Source organism: Lepidochelys olivacea (genome assembly GCF_965140295.1).
Source record: "Lepidochelys olivacea isolate rLepOli2 genome assembly, chromosome: 10".
Lineage (NCBI taxonomy): Eukaryota > Metazoa > Chordata > Testudines > Cheloniidae > Lepidochelys > Lepidochelys olivacea.
The window spans coordinates 65,709,170-65,732,884 of NC_140420.1; the positions used below are offsets into that span (position 1 = coordinate 65,709,170).

At 41.7% G+C, this 23,715-nt stretch overlaps 1 protein-coding gene across 1 annotated transcript in view; it reads right to left on the reverse strand.

Moving 5' to 3' along the window:
- The window catches only part of FAM227B (family with sequence similarity 227 member B), a 172,494-nt gene that overhangs the window by 125,877 nt on the left and 22,902 nt on the right, over nucleotides 1-23,715 (reverse strand). The window contains exons 9-10 of the mRNA XM_084640446.1: nucleotides 20,648-20,774; nucleotides 14,101-14,241 (exon numbers count right to left, since the gene is read on the reverse strand). Coding sequence (XP_084496572.1) covers nucleotides 14,101-14,241; nucleotides 20,648-20,774 — 268 coding nt within the window. The remainder of the gene's footprint in view (nucleotides 1-14,100; nucleotides 14,242-20,647; nucleotides 20,775-23,715) is intronic.

Here is a 23,715-nt window from a genome sequence, read left to right on the forward strand (position 1 = left end):
AGAAATGTTTTTTAAAAAAAATCACATCCTTAACCAACATTACCGTACTGGCAAAAGTTTCTAAAATAGAACTGGCCTAGGTTAGTTCACGTTTTGAAAGCAAAAATGAAACCCCACTAACATTGTTTGTGTTTAGCTACTCTATTGAAGCTGGATTTAAAATGCAACCATACGCCAACATGCTTAAAATTAAAACCAGGATCAGAGTTGGCTTTTCTAAAGATTTTATGATTAGGTAATTCAAACAGAGAGCAGTAAGATCAAATGTTTCTTAAACGTTGTTGATAATTTTTATTTGCAATTTTGATATTTGCCTTGCCTATTGGGCTGACATTGTGACACCTTGAACTGTCTGTATATGATCAAGGATCAGAAGAGGCTGAATATCTATGTTCATGTTGCAAAGAAGACTGCCAGCTTATAAGGAAAGATGATCAAGATGAAACAAAAACATTTAAAATTGCAGTGTAATTAACAGGCCAGATCATACTCCCTTTGATCCATGCACAGAGGATCATTCACACACGGATCATCACCTTTATCTGTGTGGGGAAACTACCTAGCCCAATGTTTGTTAAACGTCTGAACAGAAAAAGTATTATAAAATGATAAATATTATTAGCATGGAGAGGTGAAATGTCATTTTTCTATATGGACTAGCCTACCTGTTTTATTTTAAGGGAATTCGGCATGTGGGGTTGCTATAGAATGAAGCAGCATGTGACTCCATACTCACAGCCACTGTTCTCAATCAGAACCACTGGATACATTAACTTTTGAAAATCTGGCCATGCCATTTAGGTGCCTAAATAGGAGATGAGCTCTTTTAAACATATGGACCCATAAATAATTTCATACTCATGCTTTTGGAAGAGACAGATTGTAAATTCTCAGTTACTAGATTTGCTTTTCTAATCAAATAAAATTAGATTTTAAAATTAACACTATAATTGCAGTTACATTTTAAAAAGATTTTAAAACACTGACTAATAATTAACTATTCTGGACCAGATTGTGCCCCCAAGATCTTCACGGATATCTTTCCCCCTGCCTTGTGATTGGACTAGTGTTAGGCGTAGGTGGAGCCTGGTAGATGCACACTGTCCCCTCATCAGTTCTACAGAGATTACCTGGGAAAGTTAATACACTCTGGGCTGCATTAATTCTCATGTGAATCCCTGTCTGTGGGATCCACCTTTAAGGGCAGTTCTGAGGGACAACCGAGGCCAATGTGTTTCTCTGGTATTATGGCTCTTTCGGTTGCCATGCTACAAGAGTGCATGCTTGGGAGGGCGGGGGGGAAAGAGTTACCAGGGCTACAGAGCCAGTGCAGAGCTATATGGGTTTCTGTAGATCCCTTGGGATTTGGGTCTACAGCAGTGGTTCTCAACCTCTTTACCATTGTGGGCTGCATATGTGGACTACATCCAATAATACCTTTATGGCCCTGAGGATGTCACGTGGGCTGCAGCTCTGTGCTGATTGGGTCACAAGTGGCCCATGGGCCGCAGGTTGAGAACCACTGGTCTACAGACTTCTCTGAGATGCACACAAAACTCATCCCCCCAGATGGAATGATTAAAGACAAACTGCTCAAGGTGATCCTTGCAGAGTTTATTTTCCCTTAACTCTGTCCCACAAAGTTTACCGTGTGGAGAGATCCAGTCCTCTGTTGTTTGAAATCAACTTACTTTAAACAATTTTCTGTAATATTAGTGCTCATGTACTTTAAAATCTTTCCTGTCTTTTCCACTATAAGAATAGAATTGGATGTGTTCCAAGGCTATGATATATATTTATGTACTATTTCTAACATTTTCCTGACATTAATGGGTAGAGAGCATCCCATGAAGTTCTCAATTCTGTCCAAGTTCAAGTACTTTATAAAACACATTATTTCAAATTCATTTGTACTTTAGCAATAAGAGCCAAAACTATCAAACCATCTACTAAAGAAAAAATCAGACTATTCAAAACTAATTTACCAGAATAAGTCATCTAAGTTAGTATTTTTATTCTACAGTATAAAATAGACTTTTGGAACCAACCTTTAATCAAGGGTCAGTGATAACACATGCTAAGTACTTTGTTCTCTGTAGTGGTGCACATACATGATGTATGGAAACTTGGTGAGGTTAAAAAAAAGTCTGTGTTGGGTTACCAGGATGCCAAAATTTATGAGGTGACATTTGTACCCATCATCCAAATTACTCTGCCAGACCCTCTGATGCATCCTCATATGCTGTTGAATGGGTTCTGCAGTAGACAGAAGTGCTGTGTTGCCTCCCTAGGTGGAGCTATGGTCATTGAAGATGTTTTAGTGCTTCAAAAGAGCTCAGCAGAATAGAAACTGTCTGAAAGGAGTCATATATGGGAGTGACAACAGGGAATCACAGATAGGATATAAACCAGAGATAATGGGTAAAAAAAGTGATAGTTTGTGCAAAGAAAAGGGAAGGGAAATACACCATTGTTATGGGGGAGAAAGGGAGAGAGATAGCCCAGGTACAAAGGGAAGGAAAGAGTCTACACAGGTGGAAGAAGAAAACAACAATGGGGGGGGAAGGGCAGAGATTATGAGAGAGTAGAGAAGAAATAAATAAAATAAAGAGACAAGGGTTAACAGATACAACCAGAAAAAATAGAAGATTGATAAAATGGAAGAGGAAAAGAACAATAAAACAGAAATGGAGGAATAAGAGGGATAATAAAGGATCAGATCCTCAGGTGGGCTGTGGTCACTTTGTGCTGCCCTGCTGTCATACTTTGGATGCAAAAGCTGAGTAAGTGGTTCAGGGAGGATCACCCCAATTGCAAGGGTGATCCTGTAGCAGCATAGAGCCAGCGCAAGGCCTTATATTCCGCACTGCTCTCCTTGCTGTCAACTTAGCAGAGAAGAGCTGTGTGGTTACTGAAAAGGGGCCATGACTGGGAAATCACTGTTATGTCTTTCTCCTGGGTTTGGCCTTCAGCTCCTTATGGCCTTTACAGGCCAGTGTAACTTAGAGCAGTCCTTAGGTTGCTCTAACCCAGTGCAGAGTGGAAAGCATGCACAGTGAAGCACATAGATCAGGGCAGCATAATTGGGAACTTTACACTGTCTCCTAACTTCCATTCTATATTATGTAACTACCTAAGGATCTGATCCTGAAAATCCATCCCACAAGAAAATATACCTCTCGTCAGTCTCAAACCTGAAAAATGAGTTTGGATCTTAGAAAGTGGCAGAGGTAATTAGCCTAAACTGACCAAACCAAAGGTAAGAAGACCCAAAAAATGTAAGGATAGAAAGACAAAGGAAAAGAAGAAGGAATAGCTGTCAGATTTCTTTTGGTATTAAAATATTTTCAATTTACTCTTTTTCAAATATTTTTGACGACAATCCTCACATCAATCCCAGCATACAATTGTATTGTATACAATTGGGGTGCAAACCCTTCTGTCAATCCAGCTTCTTCCCTTGCCATCTATTCTTCCACCCCCACTTCTGGCACCTTTTCAATATAAATTAAGTGCAGTTCTAGTAAATGTACCTATCTGTAGTTTAGTGCTTTACTGCTGAACTGCACTAAGAACCCAAGCTGACTACCAACACGCAACTAAATATGGCTAGCTACTTGTTATTACACAAACACCTTCTAGAACTACTACCTGGTGCACAACGAATTCCAAGACAATTATTCTAGCCTGCACTGCACTTCTACTGGCAGCAGGAACTCTGTATGTAATGGAGGGGAACGGATGGCAAAGTTTGACCAAGGCTGGTCTTAAATAGAGAAAACCGGAGCAAAAAATGGGAACTAACTGGTGTCAATACTGTCATCTCACTGAAAGTATGAGTATGCTGTTAATATATCCCAGAATTAAATTTGCCTTTTTCGCAATTGCATCACACTGTTGACTCATATTCAATTTGTGATCCACGGTAACTCCCAGTAGTACTGCCTTGGCAGTTATACCCCATTTTGTAATTTGTGCCCTTCAAAATGCTTTCAACCCCTTCCAGTGTGATGTCATCCACAAATTTTATAAGCATGTTCTCCACTCCATTAACCAAGTCAATAATGAAAATGTTGAATAGTATCAAACCCAGGACAAACCTCAGCAGGTCCCCACTAGATACATCCCCCCAGTTTGACAGTGAACCATTGAAATTACTCTTTGAGTACGGTTTTTCAACCAATAGTGCACCCAATTTATTATAATTTCATCTAGATTATATTTCCCTAGTTTGCTTACTAAAATCAAGACAAATCACATCTACTGTTTCCCCACCATCCACTAGGTCAGTAATAAAAAAAGGAAATTAGCTTCTTTTGGCATGATTTGTTCTGGACATGTTGGCTGTTATTTATCATCCTATGATCCTCTAGATGCATCCGGTAGCCCAGTGAGCTAGCTTGCCTTTATTATATGCACTGCTTTGCATTATATTCTGCTTTGATGTGATGGTGATGGGGAAGACAATGGCTAACATTTCAGGTTGTTCTACAAGGGATGGTGTGAGTATATGGATGTGCAGATGGACATTCTGTAGTAAGCTCTAGCTAAGTTGGGGAGTTTGTGACTGTACTTAATGTATTAATAAACTATATTTGTAAATATAAAAGAGTTCCTATAGTGTGAGTGTTGCAACTGTGCACATCGGGGTTTCCAACTATATAATAATTTAAATAATACTGGGCCTGATCTAGGGACAAGAACCTGTCAACCCTCAAAGTGATAACTGGGGGATTCTTAAGTAATCAATATAATTAATACATAATCTAAATATCAGGCAACAATACACACTGATTAAGTGTTAATTTGTTCCAATATCTTTCCAGATATCGAAGTTAGGCTGACTGGTTTTGTATTCCCTGGAATCTTCTTTGTTCCCCCTTTTAAAGACATGTACTGTGTTAGCCCTTCTCCAGTACTCTGAGGCCTCACCTGTCCTCCATGGGTTCTTGAAGATAATCACTAATTGTTCAGAGATTGCTACATCTAGATCCTTAAGATTCACTGAAGGGTGAATTTTGTCAGGACCTGCCCACTTGAAGACATCTAACTTATTTAAATATTTTTAACCTGTTCTTTTCCTATTCTGGCTTGTGTTCCTTCCACTTTGTTGTTAATATTAATTGTGTTACACATCTGGTTACAATTAACCTTTTTAGTGAAAACTGAACTAAAATAGGCAGTAAACCCCTCAGCTTTCTTGGTGTCATCCATTGTTAGCTCTCCTTCCCCGCTAAGCAGTGGATCTACACTTTCCTTTGACTTTCTCTTGCTCCTAATGAGTTTACAGAATCTCTTTTTGTTGCCTTTTATGTCTCTTGCTTAGGTGTAACTCATTTTGTTCCTTACCCTTTCTGATTTTATCCCTACAATGCTTGCACTATTCTTTTATACTTATCCTTAGCAGTTTGTCCATGTTTTCACTTTTTGTAGGATTCCTTTTTGATTTTTAGGTCATTAAAGAGCTCCCAATGCAGCAGTATTGGCGTTTTACTGCTCTTTCTTTCTATTCTTCACCCTGAGATAGTTTCCTGCTGTGCCTTTAATACTGCCTCCTTGAGAAACTGCCAGCTCTCCTGAACTACTTTTTCCTTAGATTTTCTTCTCCTGGGACCCTACATACCAGTTCTCTGAATTTATTCAAGTCTGATTTTTTGAAAATATGTCTTCCTTGCATGGGATAAATACAAATGTATCTTCTGGTGTATTTGTAATATGTTTTACACTATTAAATGTCTACTAATGTAAAATACATGTATAATATAGCATAAAGTTAACAGTGGCAAAATTGTCCAATTTCCATGGCTTTAAAATATAAAATATATAATTTGTTTTCACTTTTAGTTCTTACATTGCAGCCTTTAAAAATATTATCCCAGAAATTATACCAGCCACTCAGATTGTCACATGGTTAATCATTATTCAACAAGTAAGAAACCAAATTTATAAAAGTATACTGTTCTTTTTAAATCAATGCACTTTTATGGATAATCTGGTGTCTGGGTGAACACATAATCGGTCTGTTCTCAAAAGTCCCAATCTAGCATGCAATTAGCACCATTGAAGTCAATGGAACTTTGAAGTCAACAGAACTACTCATGTGCTTAAAGGTAAATTCTTTGTTGGTTCAGGTCCTAAGCTTGTATAAATGCAGCAAGTTAATACTGACACAGAAAGCAAATGTCACTACACTACACTCACATAAGAATAGCACTTACACAGTACTTTTAATTGTCAAAACACTTTACAAATAATAAGTTAATTTATTTTCACAACACCCCGATGAAGTATTTAGGAAAGTATTATCCCATAATTATCTCCATTTTACAGCTGGAGGAACTGAGACAGAGAAGATAGGTGATTCTCCTAAAGCAACAGATGCAGTCACAGTCAAAGCTGAGTCAGAACTCAGGAATCCCGTAATTCTTTCTTTATTTACTTACAATATTTCATGAAAAGAAAAAAATTCAGCCTGTTTTTTCCATTCCAGATTGAGTTTTCAGAGGCGACAGTTAGCAAAACTATCTTTTCACTTGAAAATTGAGCAAATTTGATTTGGAGTATTTAATGGCAACAAACATGGAACCCTACTCTCCTAATTTTACATATTCATTTTTAGAGTAGACCTGCACTTTAAAACAGAAACTCCAAAAAGTAATTTTTTAAAGGAATTACATGAGGTTTTAAACATGAGACTTCTGGTTAACTTTAATGATTCACACAGCTTTGAAAAAGCAGAGTGTAAATCCAAATTATTTTATATTATATCTCTATACTTTCTAATATTTTTAAATATTACACAAAAATTCAATAGTACAAAAAATAATAAAGCATTAAAAACCTTACTCTTGTAAATAATCTAATAATGCACTCGCTGAAGCAAGCTTGCTTGTAAATCCTGAGGCATTCCAGATACTGAAATTGTATAACTGCTTACATTCCAGACCTAAAAAGGGAGATTTTCTTCAATTTTGTTTGTAAGGCAGATTTTAACTCACTACTAACCATTTCTTTCATTAAAAAAAAATCTTTTACTTAAGTTTTTAAGAAGCTCTACACTTGTAAAGGCTGGGTTTTAACGCCCTCAGCTGAACAGAGAACTGAAGAAAGAAGAAATCATTTCACAATGAGAAAAGGAAATAAAACATTTTCCTTTAGTGGGGACCCAACAAGAACAGGACTTTAAAACAGAGATTAACATACTTCATACTTGAAGATTACAGTTCTTTTTGACCTGTACCTGAGGAAAGACATTTTGCTATCTGAATCTTTCTTTACCTATGGAGTCTTAGTATTTTTACTTTCATTCTTAGAACAGTTCTTCCAGTAATGATGGTTCAGTGTCTGACCCTGCAAAAGTATTGAGCAGCATTGAGCACTAGGAACTCCCACTGAAACTGATTGAGGGACAGATCTTCAAAGGTTTTAAGGTGCCTAAAGATGCAAATAGGTGCCCAGGGGAATTTTTATTAGCATGTAAGCAGGTTATACGCATAACTTGCAATAATTTCAATGAATGTTAGATGCCTAACCTGATTAGGCACTTTTGAAAATCCCACTAGACACCTTTATGTATTAAGCTCTACTCTAAACAACAGTACAAGCCCGCTCTCCCTGACAAAAGAACCCCAAACATGTTTCAATATATCAATCTTGTTAAAAAAAATCTCCATTACTAGTCTGTTTTTCATAGCGATTTTAATATTATAAATTATTATTCAGGTTAGGAATATTTTCGGTAATAAAAGTTAAATGCTCCCAGTCTCCCTTTTTATGTGAACAGTGTGTAGGGACTCAAAATATGGACCTTATAGACAGCCAGCGTAACATCGATTTAATTTTACATTAGACAACACCAGTTATAAGGGAATAAAATGGCTATGTGGCTATTGGCTGCTGAGTCAGCATGGTCCAGTAGATAGGATGCCAGATTGGGAGTCAGAAGACATGGGTTTTATTCCTGGCTCTGCAGCTGACCTGCTGTGCTTAGGTAAATCACTTCACATCTCAGAACCTCAGTTCCTCATCTGCAAAATTGAGATAACAATACGAACCTTTTCGAAAGCACTATGAGACCTACAGAGGAAAAACACAACATAAGAGCCTAGGATTATTGTTATTATGGCCTCTGTGTACCAATGAAACTAGGGAATACTTTCTTCTGAGGAGTGACAAACCACACTAACATGATTCCTCTTTAGGCATCATGTCATTGTCTATATAACCAGCCTCTCAATTGCCATAAATGAGAACAGTTCATTGGACTTCATTTTTCTTGCAATCCTTAAAAGAACATGGTAAATGGCGGGATGGGAGGTTTAAAAGTATGACTTATAATAGTAATACCCGCCCACATTTAGTGAATGAGGATAAGAGAGAACCATGTACATTACACACCACACAAATCAAATCATTGCCTTCCTCTTTTGGGGCCAAACACATGGTTACTCTAGCCCCAGTGACTTTAGGAACTACTGTGGATAGATAGCACAGCTCTAGTAAGGGGAGGAGGGTCATGTCCAGAACAGGGAGTGTTTTACATAACCTGCTGCACATATATTTACTTTCTACTTAGTTTAATATTCTTGTTCTCTTGTACCAGCACAATGCTGCAATGATGGGGTTCCAGGACTCCAAGGGAAATCTGATTCTTTATAAACAAAAACATGAGAATTTGCAAAATTCATGCAAATGTTTTTGTTAGTTTCAGGTTTTGTAAAAGCTTATCATTTTTCAAAAGCTAAAGGTTCTCCTGACAGTGTCCCTTCAGTATTTTAGATAAACTTCCATTTTTAAACCGTGTTATTGCAGACTGAGCAACATACAAATAAAGAATTCTGAAAGCAAGAACCTCCTTTTGAGACTGGAACCTGAGTGGTAGGAAGGGAATTATACAGTAAGCCTGATGACAGTGCTAATTTCAGCATTCCTTAACGCAATTGTGGTTTGTTCTTTACTTATTGGATTTGAAAGGAAATATAGAAATTAAAACAAGGAAGAAGAGTAAGGAAGGCTACAAGTCAACAACTGAAGACTGAGAGACGCCCAGCCTTATTATGCAGTAGATATGCATGATCAGCTCACACAAGCAAAAATAATTCTGTAAATAAAAGAAAGCCCCATAAAAAGTAAAATGCCTTTTGTGCAGGGCCCCAATCCTGCAGCCCCTATTCAGAATCAGTTAGCACACTCAATAAATGTAGTCATACTAGAGTGGTTCTCCTGTGCTTTCGCTATGGACAAGCTATGTGGGAATCGTTGCACGTTAGTACAAAGCCAGGTGCCCTGGTCATAAAACACACTTTGTGATCATTCTACTCCTATATCTTCTAGAGCTGATTGTGAGGCATATTGTAGAAGCTGATGCAGCAGAGTCAATGCAGAATGAAGTGCTCACTCAACACTATAGGCAGGTGATGATATAGAGCTGTGGTGTCCAGACTTTTCAGTTTGAGCTCCAAACATATTATTTCAAAAAGATCAAAGGCGCACAATCAATATTTAGGACAGATTATCTGCCCTGCTCTGCTCCCTTGGCCCATCCTTTCTGGTCCACAAGTACAAGTTAGAGCAGCCTCCCTGATGCCTTAACTTTCACTGGGGCTAGGGCTGGAGCAGAGAATCAAGGACATGGAACAGGTTGTCGGTTCTCAACTTTTCCCCCTCTTCTGCTCTTGGTGTTTGGCTAGGAAAAGGTCTCCCTTAGACTGAAACAGAGCCAATCAAGTTCCTGTACTGGGGCTCTGACAGCCCAACAGCAAAGCAGATATGGAACAGTCACAGCCATTCTATCATTTCTTCCCTACAGTGTAGCAGGTGCCCATTGGGGATGCTGCTGAGCAGCTGAAATACAGAGGAGATTACTGCTGTTTAGAGCACTTTCAGTTCACAGGAGAGCTTCTGCTGAGACTGCAGAGGAGTTGATGGGAGGCAGATGGGAAAGCAGTTCTTCCTACTTTTTCCTCACAGAGATGGGGTTGATTCAAACTCTTCAGTTTAACGATCAAACTCTTCAGTTTAACGTGATGTGACGGAGAGACTGCCAAGACTCATCAAGCCCTCGGATCGCTACCCCTTCCTGCTTCTCCACGTGGGCACCAATGATACTGCCAAGAATGACCTTGAGCAGATCACTGCGGACTATGTGGCTCTAGGAAGAAGAATAAAGGAGTTGGAGGCGCAAGTGGTGTTCTCGTCCATCCTCCCCGTGGAAGGAAAAGGCCTAGGTAGGGAGCGTCGAATCGTGGAAGTCAACGAATGGCTACGCAGATGGTGTCGGAGAGAAGGCTTTGGTTTCTTTGACCATGGGATGGTGTTCCATGAAGGAGGAGTGCTGGGTAGAGACGGGCTCCATCTTACGAAGAGAGGGAAGAGCATCTTTGCCAGCAGGCTGGCTAACCTAGTGAGGAGGGCTTTAAACTAGGTTCACCGGGGGAAGGAGACCAAAGCCCTGAGGTAAGTGGGAAAGCGGGATACCGGGAGGAAGCACAGGCAGGAATGTCTGTGAGGGGAGGGCTCCTGCCTCATACTGGCAATGAGGGGCGATCAACAGGTTATCTCAAGTGCTTATATACAAATGCACAAAGCCTTGGAAACAAGCAGGGAGAACTGGAGGTCCTGGTGATGTCAAGGAACTATGACGTGATCGGAATAACAGAGACTTGGTGGGATAACTCATATGACTGGAGTACTGTCATGGATGGTTATAAACTGTTCAGGAAGGACAGGCAGGGCAGAAAAGGTGGGGGAGTAGCACTGTATGTAAGGGAGCAGTATGACTGCTCAGAGCTCCGGTACGAAACTGCAGAAAAACCTGAGTGTCTCTGGATTAAGTTTAGAAGTGTGTGCAACAAGAGTGATGTAGTGGTGGGAGTCTGCTATAGACCACTGGACCAGGGGGATGAGGTGGATGAGGCTTTCTTCCGGCAGCTCACGGAAGCTACTAGATCGCATGCCCTGATTCTCATGGGTGACTTTAATTTTCCTGATATCTGCTGGGAGAGCAATACAGCGGTGCATAGACAATCCAGGAAGTTTTTGGAAAGCGTAGGGGACAATTTCCTGGCGCAAGTGCTAGAGGAGCCAACTAGGGGGGGTGCTTTTCTTGACCTGCTGCTCACAAACCGGGTAGACTTAGTGGGGGAAGCAAAAGTGGATGGGAATCTGGGAGGCAGTGACCATGAGTTGGTTGAGTTCAGGATCCTGACGCAGGGAACAAAGGTAAGCAGCAGGATACGGACCCTGGACTTCAGGAAAGCAGACTTCGACTCCCTCAGGGAACGGATGGCCAGGATCCCCTGGGGGACTAACTTGAAGGGGAAAGGAGTCCAGGAGAGCTGGCTGTATTTCAAGGAATCCCTGTTGAGGTTACAGGGACAAACCATCCCGATGAGTCGAAAGAATAGTAAATATGGCAGGCGACCAACTTGGCTTAATGGTGAAATCCTAGCGGATCTTAAACATAAAAAAGAAGCTTACAAGAAGTGGAAGGTTGGACATATGACCAGGGAAGAGTATAAAAATATTGCTCGGGCATGTAGGAATGTTATCAGGAGGGCCAAATCGCACCTGGAGCTGCAGCTAGCCAGAGATGTCAAGAGTAACAAGAAGGGTTTCTTCAGGTATGTTGGCAACAAGAAGAAAGCCAAGGAATGTGTGGGCCCCTTACTGAATGAGGGAGGCAACCTAGTGACAGAGGATGTGGAAAAAGCTAATGTACTCAATGCTTTTTTTGCCTCTGTTTTCACTAACAAGGTCAGCTCCCAGACTGCTGCGCTGGGCATCACAAAATGCGGAAGAGATGGCCAGCCCTCTGTGGAGATAGAGGCGGTTAGGGACTATTTAGAAAAGCTGGATGTGCACAAGTCCATGGGGCCGGACGAGTTGCATCCGAGAGTGCTGAAGGAATTGGCGGCTGTGATTGCAGAGCCACTGGCCATTATCTTTGAAAACTCGTGGCGAACCGGGGAAGTCCCGGATGACTGGAAAAAGGCTAATGTAGTGCCCATCTTTAAAAAAGGGAAGAAGGAAGATCCTGGGAACTACAGGCCAGTCAGCCTCACCTCAGTCCCTGGAAAAATCATGGAGCAGGTCCTCAAAGAATCAATCCTGAAGCACTTGCATGAGAGGAAAGTGATCAGGAACAGCCAGCATGGATTCACCAAGGGAAGGTCATGCCTGACTAATCTAATCGCCTTTTATGATGAGATTACTGGTTCTGTGGATGAAGGGAAAGCAGTGGATGTATTGTTTCTTGACTTTAGCAAAGCTTTTGACACGGTCTCCCATAGTATTCTTGTCAGCAAGTTAAGGAAGTATGGGCTGGATGAATGCACTATAAGGTGGGTAGAAAGCTGGCTAAATTGTCGGGCTCAACGGGTAGTGATCAATGGCTCCATGTCTAGTTGGCAGCCGGTATCAAGTGGAGTGCCCCAAGGGTCGGTCCTGGGGCCGGTTTTATTCAATATCTTCATAAATGATCTGGAGGATGGTATGGATTGCACTCTCAGCAAATTTGCGGATGATACTAAACTGGGAGGAGTGGTAGATACGCTGGAGGGGAGGGATAGGATACAGAAGGACCTAGACCAATTGGAAGATTGGGCCAAAAGGAATCTGATGAGGTTCAATAAGGATAAGTGCAGGGTCCTGCACTTAGGACGGAAGAACCCAATGCACAGCTACAGACTAGGGACCGAATGGCTAGGCAGCAGTTCTGCAGAAAAGGACCTAGGGGTGACAGTGGACGAGAAGCTGGATATGAGTCAGCAGTGTGCCCTTGTTGCCAAGAAGGCCAATGGCATTTTGGGATGTATAAGTAGGGGCATAGCGAGCAGATTGAGGGACGTGATCGTTCCCCTCTATTCGACATTGGTGAGGCCTCATCTGGAGTACTGTGTCCAGTTTTGGGCCCCACACTTCAAGAAGGATGTGGATAAATTGGAGAGAGTCCAGCGAAGGGCAACAAAAATGATTAGGGGACTGGAACACATGAGTTATGAGGAGAGGCTGAGGGAGCTGGGACTGTTTAGCCTGCAGAAGAGAAGAATGAGGGGGGATTTGATAGCTGCTTTCAACTACCTGAAAGGGGGTTCCAAAGAGGATGGCTCTAGACTGTTCTCAATGGTAGCAGATGACAGAACGAGGAGTAATGGTCTCAAGTTGCAGTGGGGGAGGTTTAGATTGGATATTAGGAAAAACTTTTTCACTAAGAGGGTGGTGAAACACTGGAATGCGTTACCTAGGGAGGTGGTAGAATCTCCTTCCTTAGAGGTTTTTAAGGTCAGGCTTGACAAAGCCCTGGCTGGGATGATTTAACTGGGAATTGGTCCTGCTTTGAGCAGGGGGTTGGACTAGATGACCTTCTGGGGTCTCTTCCAACCCTGATATTCTATGATTCTATGATTCTATGATCATAGGATGCACCTCAGGAAATACATTTTCGTTTTCTCATGAAATATAAATTGTCAAGACTGGGGGCCACTACTTAGACCTTCCAGCATCAGAGGTTGGACACCACACATTGGAGGCACTTGATCCAGGAAATGAAATGGAACAAGGGGGTATGCTGGCATCAAGAGAATGGGCTTGAGGTAGGGTGCTAAGCAGTGGGAAGGATCAAAAGAAAGACATACAGATATCAAGGGATGGAGTGGTGAAAGAGCTGACCCACCAGGAGCAAAGAGGAGGAATGGTAACAGTAGGGGGAATAATGGAAATAGGAGCTAGGCAGCAAGAAAGAGTGAGAGGAGGACTCATGTACCACTGGATGAAGTAGAGAAAGGGATCTCTGCACAATAGATGAATTGCCATGTGGGGCCCTCATAGCAACAGCTATTTTAAGTATTTGACATTCACATTCATTTTTTCTTTACAGATTTCTCTAAATGCAAATATCAGCAAAACAGCAAGATATATGTATGAGTCAATCCAAACGTTCCAAATTATTATAATTTTTTTCATTTGGATACCCTTTACACAAAAAAATGGAGGTGTGAATAATGATTTCTGTTGACAATTATATTAGACTTTGCAAAGTACTGTACATTCCATTCAGCGATTCATGCTGCAATCCATTCTGTGCATTTAAAAAGTACTCACAGGCTTCAATGACTGCTTTGGATTTGCCAGACTCCTTAACTGGTGCCTTGGTAATAGTATCTTTCTTGCTACCATTTACTGTGGGCTTCCTCAGGCAATCTAGATTCCATTTCTTCCAAGCAAATTTCTGTGGCTTTAGACCTGAAAAGCATAAGTTAACCTTAGAAAAAGACAGATGTATTTGGTGTTACTTTTGAAAGCTATCCTATACCAAACGTTATCCTTTCAAATGAAGTTAAGACTTTTGATTCCTTTCAGGTCCCTAATCTGCAAACACTTATGCATGTGCTTAACCTTAAAATAGTAATCAGTCCCACTAACTCCCATTGGAATACTCACATTCTTAAAGTTAAGCACAGACATGAGTGTCTTATAGATAAGGCTCACGGTTTGATTTTGTGCAGATTATTATTTATTTTTATACAATTAACAGAGATTCTTAATTTATGTTAGCATTTAGAATAACAATATTATTTTCTTAATTACTGTTTCATGAAAGATGTTTAGAGGGTTTTGCCAAAGTATTCTGGTCTTTAGCAGTTGCTGCTCTAACTGCACAACCAACGCTCATGCATTTTACCATCTGCAGTGGAATTAGGAATAGTGGTGTCAGTTTTTCTTCAAGAGTTTTGAAATTCACAACTTCTTTAAAGTTCATGTATTGGTGACACATGGCTAATTGAAACAAAGTTTGTTGTGGCTAATGCTAGACTTTTGCTTGATTGAGTAGTGTTATTATTTTTAAAACAGTATTTCTTTCTATCCAGGTTTGGACCTTGAATGCCCATTTTACTACTCAATATTTTATTTTCATTTCATTATCTTAGTTTACTATTTTTGTTAACTTCCTTTTCCACTTGATTTTGTGTATGGATATCTTAATATATATTTCATGAGAGGAGAAATATCTTTATTTTGTAGTTGTTTCCATTCTGGTAATTTGACATTACAAAACATTTACAATGAAAGATTTTGTTAAGGCTTCAAGTTATCCTGGCAGGGGTGTATAATTTGCTTTATTTGGTGGCTTTCTATTTCCTTTCCAGTAGAATATTTTATTGCCTCTAACCCAAACATTTCAGTACTTCCAGAGATATATGGAATCCAAGCTACAGCAGTGGTCTTCTAGTTATCTTTTGGTATTTGGTCTGACTGAATTCTTGATAACTCTGCCCACTATCTATCTACAGTAGATACATATTACAGGCTAGATTCTTGGGTTTAACTAGCTCCTCACAGTGCAAGACCCATTTGGGAGTTATGGTGCACATTTATCCCTCAGCAGGTTAACATGTATGCTGCTGTGAGCAACAAGCTCTCACTGGGAATTAACTTTGTTCTTGCCCAGAGAAGCAATAAAAATATAATCCACAGCACATTATTCTGACTGCTGAGGAGTCCTGCCATGGTAAAACAGCATATGCAGAGAAGAGTGGTGGACCTTGACCTTAGTGTGCATAGGCCTCCTAAAATGAGATTTGTAATGCATTTTTTTTCTCTGAATAATTTCCCCTTTGTCTCCTGGTAAGATCAAAGTAATTTTTGCCTGAAAAACAATGCTTTTCAATAGAGGGGGGAAATATAGAGAAAAACATTTTTGGCATTTTACAGGTATATAAAAATATATTTCTACTGTTTATCAGCAGTGCAATGGTTATCACACAGTGCCAATCCACAGGTCATTGAAGCCCACATTGGCCAAAATGTAAACAAAGAAGATCTAAAGTAGTCTGCATCTGATATATAATCAACAGTTCAGCTGAAATTCAGTCTAAAACTTAAGAATAGCCGTAGTGGGTCAGACCAATGGTCTGTCTAGTATTCTGTCTGTTACTATCTAGTATTCTCCCAGTATCCTGTCTTCCCACAGTGGCCAATGCCACATGCTTCGGAAGGAATGAACAGAACATGGCAATTATGGACGATCCAGTCCCTATGTGACAGTATATATAAGCCCCAGACAGCATGGAAGGGGTAAGGAGCTCCTTTGGGTTGGACTGGACCTGTCACGCTGCTGCTGCAAATCTTGCCACACTGGAGGAGGAGATAAAAGAGAGGGAACTCAACTCAGATGGGGACAACCCTGGGAAAGGTACAAACTGTTCGGCTTCTCCAGCCCTGGAGAGAGGATTGACAGCCTACTGAGCCCCTGCCCTTGCAGAAGGAGGGTGCAGAACCCCTGAGTTGAAGGGGAAAAGAACAGAGGCTTGCACTGGAGCCCAGTGAGCTCTGATACTCCCAGAGTCCCATATCCTGGAGGGAGCTGCTTACAAACATGTTTTGCTGACTGTGGGATGTTTGGTGGCATCACCAGGGACATAGAGAAGGGACTTGACAGTCAAGAGTCCCCAGCTAGAAGGTTAAAAAGATGCCCCACCGAACTCTCCAGGTTGGGGATGGAGTAATTGGATTCAAGCATGTGCGCTCCCCATATAACCCAAAGGGGGTACCCTACCCTACCACAGACAGATTTCTGACTGTCATCCAGTCCCAGCTTCTGGGAGTCAGAATTTTAGGGACACCCAGAGCATGGGATTGTGTCCCTGCCCATTCTGGCTAATAGCCATTGATGGACCTATCCGCCATGAACTTATCTAATTCTTTTTTGAACCCAGTTTTACTTTTGGCCTTCACATCATCCCATGACAATGAGTTCCACAGGTTGTGTGAAGCAGTACTTTTCAATATTTGTTTTAAACCTGTTGCCTATTGATTTCACTGGGTGACCCCAGGTTCTTGTGTTAGGTAAAGGGGTAAAAAACATTTCACTATCCATTTTCTCCACACCGTTCATGGTTTTATAGACCTCTATCATATCCTCCCTTAGTCATCTCTTTTCCAAACTGAACAGTCCCCGTCTTTTTAACCTCTCCTCATATGGAAGCTGCTCTATATCCCTAATATTTGTTGCTCCCCTCTATGCCTATTCCAATTCTAATATACCTTTTTTTGAGATGCGGTGACTAGAACTGCACACAGTACTCATATACACAGGTTTATATAGAGGCATTATGATATTTTCTGTTTTATTATCTATCTCTTTCCTAACGGTTCCTAACATTCTGCTAGATTTTTTGACTGCCACAGCACATTGACCAGATATTTTCAGAGAACTATCCACAATGACTCCAAGACTTTTCTTGAGTGGTAACAGCTAATTTAGCTAACATCATTTTGTATGTATAGTTGGGATTATTTTTTCCAATGTGCATTACTTTGCACTTATCAACATTGAATTTCATCTCTATTTTGTTCCCCAGTCACTCAGTTTTATGAGATCCCTTTGTAACTCTTCACAGTCAGCTTTGGCCTTAATTATCTTCACCTGCAAACTTTGTCACTGTCCCTGCACCGTTTACCCGCTTTTCCAAATCATTTATGAATATGTTGAACAGCACAGGTCTCAGAATGATCCTTGGGGGACTCCACTATTTAGCTTTCTCCATTGTGAAAGCTGACCATTCATTCCTACCCTTCATTTCCTATATTTTAATCAGTTAGTAATCCATGGAAGGACCTTCCCTCTTATCCCATGACTGCTTATTTTGCTTAAGAGCCTTTGGTGAAGGAGCTTGTCAAAGACCTTCTGAAAGTCCAACAACACTATATCAACTGGCTCACCCTTGTCTACTTGCTTTTTCACACCCTCAAAGAATTCTAATAGATTGGTAAAGCATAATTTCCTTTAAAAAATCTCTCTTCCTCAATGTATTGTGTTCATCTATGTCTGGATGTTGATTAAAAGCAAATAAAATCTATAGATTATTAATATACCTTGGTACAGACCATGCAGACATTAATAATAAAAAATTCAAATCAAATTCTGCTGCCAAAGAAGGTCTATCAGAACAGACACAGCTTGGTCCCTGTAATAATCTTTATAGAAATTGAAAAAAATTGCTCCTGGAAAAGGGAATAAACTGATTCACCACAGGCTTTCCAGTTCCAAGTATTTTCACAGGACATTTAAGATTAATTCATGGGGAAGATGTTCTAGTGCTCCCTCCAACAGAGATAATTCATGTTGTCTGTCTCTGCCTACTTTCTTTTCCAATAATCACATAACACTTTCTCTTTCAATCATGACCCGAAGATTTTGCATTCTTGCTGCATTGCTGCGCTCACCACAGATTCTTCCTGAATATTCCCTTCACACAGGATCATAGAGAAAGAGTCAGCATGGTACACAGGGTGACCAGGCGTCTGGTTTTCGACCGGAGCACCCGGTCAAGAAGGGATCCTGGTGGCTCCAGTCAGCACTGCTGACCAGGCTGTTGACTGTCCAATTGGCAGCGCAGTGCAGCACAGCTGTCAGGCTCCCTGCCAGCCTCTGCTTGGCGCAGCTCTCCGGAAGCAGCCAGCATGTCCCCCCTCCAGCTCCTATGTGTAGGGCAGGGGTGGAGAACCTAGGGCACGTGGGCCGGATCCAGCCCCGTGATTAATTTAATCTGGCCTGCGGTCCCCCTGTGGGACAGGAGCCACGAGCACCAACTCGCCCAGTTGTGGAGGGAAAGCCCTCTTGGTGCCTCCGTGTGGGACTGGAGCCACTGCACCGGCTCATCCTTCTGACGGGGGAAGACCCGAGCCCCCATGCCATCTCCCGCCCCCCACGAGATAGGAGCCACTGCACTGGCTTGTCCAGCTGTGGGGGGAAGCCCCGAGCCTCCGTGCCCCCCCACCCCACCGTAGGGCTGGAGCCACAAGCACCAGCTTGCCCCGCTGCAGGGGAAAGCCTTGGGCCTCTGTATCCTCCCCTTCCAGGTGGTGAGTGGCCTGCGATTGATTTTTTTTCAGTGGGTCAACTGCCTGTGAAAGAAAAAAGGTTCTCCACCCCCGAGCCCGCACCCTCAGCCAGAGCCCTCACTCCTTCTCCCGCTGCACCCCAATCCCCTGCCCCAGCCCTGATTCCCCTCCCGCCCTCTGAATCCCTCAGTCCCAGACCGGAGCACCCTCCTGCACAACAAACCCCTCGTTTCCATCCCCACCCCAGAGTTTGCACTCCCAGCCAGAGCCCTCACCCCCTCGCACCCCAACCCCCTGCCCTGATCCCCCTTCTGTCCTCTGAACCCCTTAGTCCCAGCCTGGAGCACCCTCCTGCACCCCAAATCCCTCATCCCAAACCCCACATCAGAGCCCGCACCCTCAGCCAGAGGCCTCACTCCCCTGCACCCCAACCCCCTCCTCCGGAACCCCTCATTTCTGGCCCCACCCCAGAACCTGCAACCCCCATGCCCAGAGCCCATACCTCCTCCCACACCCCAAACCCCTGCTTCAGCCTGGAGCCTCCTCGCATACTCCGAACACCTTGGCTCCACACCCCCAGCCCGGATCCCCCTCCTCCACCCCAAGCCCCTCATCCCTGGCCCCACCCCATAGCCCGCACCCCAACCAGAGCCCTCACCCCCTCTTGCATCCCATCCCACTGCCTCATCCTGGAGCCCCCTCCTGCACTCTGAACTCATTTCTGGCCCCACCCCAGAGCCCGCACCTGCAGCCAGAGCCCTCACCCACTCCCACAACCCAGCCCCCTGAGCCAGCCCAGTGAAAATGACCGAGTGAGCGAGGGTGGGGAGAGCAAGAGACAAAGTGGGGGGGATGGAGTGAGCAAGGACAGGGCCTCAGAGAAGGGGTGGGGCATGCACAGGGCCTTGGAGGGGGGGCAGGGGCGGGGCAGGAGCGGCGCAAGGGTGTTCGGTTTTGTGTGAGTAGAAAGTTGGCAATCCTAGTGGTGCATTGCACAGAGAGCAGCTCACCCATAAGGAGACATTGATACATACGCCTGAGGATCATTATACAATTGCTGACTAATTCTTCAAAAGTTAAATATTTTTACAGGTATATAAAATATATATGTATAACAGCTCCCAGGACCTCTGCAATGAGGCAGAGTGTACAGATTTGATGGTGGCTCGTAAAGTCAAATGAGTTAAGTTAAATGTGTTAAGTGTTGGCATTATGCAAGAAAATTTAATTTCTAAAGTTAATTTCCATTCACAAAACCTCAAATTCTACAATGCTGAGGCATTTTAAAGTACCATTAAACATTAAGTCACATTAACTTTTAAAATTAATAATAAATGAATTTACAATTTCATTAATGAATAAAGTTAAAGGTTCTAGACAAGCGTACACAAATCCAATTAGCTAAGGTGCAAGTGGAAAGGTATTGAGTTAGATGCAGCTACTAAATAATTGACTTAAATTTATCCTCAGTCAGGTCTAGGTTTATTGTTTCCTTAAATAAGTGAGAACATTTGTTCCATAGAGATGATGATGAACAATTAGTTCAAATTATCTCCATTTGTTTTCCAGTCTACTACCAATTGCTTTCCATTCTCTAACAAAGAGCTGGAATTTTGAGATATTAATGCTCCAGACTCAGAAGAGCATCTTTGACAATAGTTTTTCTAGCAATGGATTATTATTAGTAGTAAATACCACTAGTGGGGGTAAAAGTAATAATTTCTGAATGAGGGTAAGATATACTGAAATCTGGATATCCTAATATAATACATTTCAAAAATATATTTAAATTAACTAACAGTACCTGATACCCACTGAAAAATTAAATCCATTAGTCCATCTTTAAATGCATCATCAAAAGATTTACTGGATTCTGGAAATGCTTTACAGAAAGCAACATAGATGACTTGTGACAAACAATCAGGATACACCTGCCAAAATAAGAATTAAAACTGAATATAATAATTATAAGGTTACAAAAAGAGCTTTAGTACTAATTTTATTATAGTTTTCATTCTGTTTACAAAAAAAATTAAAGCAAAATGCAGTAATGATTGAACTAATGCATTAAAAATAGTTTGTCTTTATTATTTGTATGAAATATTAAACATCTGTGTCAAATATAATAGCAGGTATAATGGTCAATACCTTGCTGAAAACGGTTACAAGTCAAGGCTGGCAGCTAGAACAAGAATTGTAAAATGCTGATTCCAAAAGACTACATTTATAATCTCTAAATGAGTCATTATGGGCTCAAATGAAGCACAGAAGAGTGAATTGGGAATAAAAAACATTGCTTAAGGTTTAAGTAATCACTATATGTAATGAAAAGTTAGCATTTTGGAAAACTTTGCCATGTTTATTTTAGGATCACATTTCATTGGTCACCTATTGTTTGAGCCAGGTATTAATTTCAGATTGCCCGCATATTGTTCTAACTTTAGAAGTTGTCACTTCTCTTTCTCTCTCACCCATACACACACTGCTCTGTTTTCTCTACCTAGAATATATAGGTTCAGATATATGCACACTAACTTTTGCACCATGTCAGCATTTTTTATAAAGCTAAAAAAAGTCTATTCAGATAACATTTTCATAAGAAAATACGATGCAAACATTTCATTTTAACAATTTAAATCTATGAGTTTATTTTAAATTTCATATCAGGCATATGCATGCTAAATAAAAACACAGCTGGTGCAACATATCAGTCTGAATTTTAAATACTAGCACATATCTGGATTCTGGTCCAAGCAATGTCATAATATATGTTGCATACTGAACACTTACACCATACAAATATACATGTAACTATCTCTACTTCTAATTCCTCCATGTGAGTGGGTGGCAACAGGACCCCACCCAGAACAACACCTCATAGACTTGCACATGGCATTTTTAGACCTAATGACTATTTTCTCTTGGTTGATTGTACCACTTTGTGGCTACAGGGCTCACAAATAGAGACACCAACAGGAAAAGTCTAGCCAGAGTAAATTGTTTGTAAAATATACAGAGTGAATGGTGACAAAATAGCCCAGTAATAGCTTAAATGCAGCCCCGCACTGGAGGAGTTCCAAATGCCACAGCCTCTCAGAGTCAGAACTACTGGCAGGAAAATCAAGAGTAAGTCCTAATTTATTGGATGTTCTTTGGTGCTCATCAACACAGTATCTGAAAACCTCAGATAAATTAATGAAATAATCCACATAGCTCCTATGTGAGGAGGAGAATATGAGTATATAGTGTGTCATCTGAGGATCTCAAAATGCTTAACTAATATTAGATAATTGACAGTTTAATTTTAATTGCCCCACTAATCCTAAGGAATGGTGCAACCCCTCTTGTAAGGTCCAGTAGATGACTTTTAGCTCAAGAAGCTGATAATTATGTCCTCAGCATTAACTTACATGTGATTTAGTAGAAATTTGTATTGTGCTTTTCAGTATGAGTACGCTACATACGGTAACATTTTCAAAAGTGCTTCAAGGCTAGATTCACAAAGGGGACTTAGGTGTTGCAACTCTGAGCCTAACTCCTAGGAGCCCTGCCACCCAGTGGTATTCACAGCACTGAGTTTGGAACCCAGGCTCCTCATACAACACATAGGGAGAGTTAGACACCTAAGAAAGGGATTTTCAGAAGCCAGTAGTGAAATGAAGAGGAAAGGGCAGGGAGAAGGCAGGGTTTCGGCATCTAAGCACCTGATCTTATGAGCCTGGCAGACAGGCCAGAGAGAGGTGTCTCTCTCTGCTCAGAATCTCAGACATGAAAACCCTCTCCTGTAGTTAGCCATCTATGCCAGCTCAGCTGCTTAGATAACTCATGCCCTACTTGCCAAAATGCTCTGTATCTCTCTCTTGCTCATTTAGATACCTCTCTCATGCTGGCTCTATATGTCCCTGTTCCCTGAATGTTTTTTGCGCAGATGCTGTGTTGTGTCCCCTGCACAAACATACACTGCCCCCGCCACATCTATCAGTAGCCTGCATCCATACTTCCCGCTGCAGAGTCTGGCAGGTAACAGGTTTGCTTAGAGCACACCTACAGGATAAGGCCCTGAAGGTGAAGTAGGCATTGTCTTTCCTTCAGGGCTTCGGCTTCAGCTACTGCTCTGAGCAACTTGTTAGCTGTTGGGTGGCAGCAGCACTTAGCCCTGGTCTACACTGGTGGGGGGACTGATCCAAGTTATGCAACTTCAGCTATGTGAATAACGTAGCTGAAGTCGACGTACTTAGATCGACTTACTGTGGTGTCTCCACTACCATGAGTCAACTGTTGCCGCTCCCCCAGCAACTCTGCCTGCGTCTCTCGTGGCGCTGGAGTACAGGAGTCAATGGGAGAGCGCTCAGGGATCGATTTATTGCATCTAGACTAGACATGATAAATCGATCCCCACTGGATTGATCGCTGCCCGCCAATCCAGCGGGTAGTGAAGACATACCCTTAGACTGCTTTGTAAATGCTTACCAGCAGAAACTTAGGTGCTCAAGGTACCTAGGTAGCTAAAGGGATTAGGTGGCACATGAGCAGTGGCTTGGAAAATGTCAGTGGTGCCTACATAGTGGATTTAGGCACCTATTTACCTGTTTTGGTGCCTAAATCCCTTTAAAAGTCTGACCTTTTGGCCTCTGGTGCTTTTGAAAATTTTCCCTGGGCAGCTGCTGCTCCCTAACTTCTATTTCCTTTTGTTCAGCCAGGAAGCCCCTATACAGCTCTCCCAAAACATGTATTGGTTAAGCAAGGGAATGTTTGTGGCTATATGAGTTGGGGAGCTTGTCTCTGTATGCCTTTTCCCTCTGATATACCAATTTACATGAAATTAATGCATTTTTCCACACCATGTACAAGAGGGGAAAAAATAGTCTTACA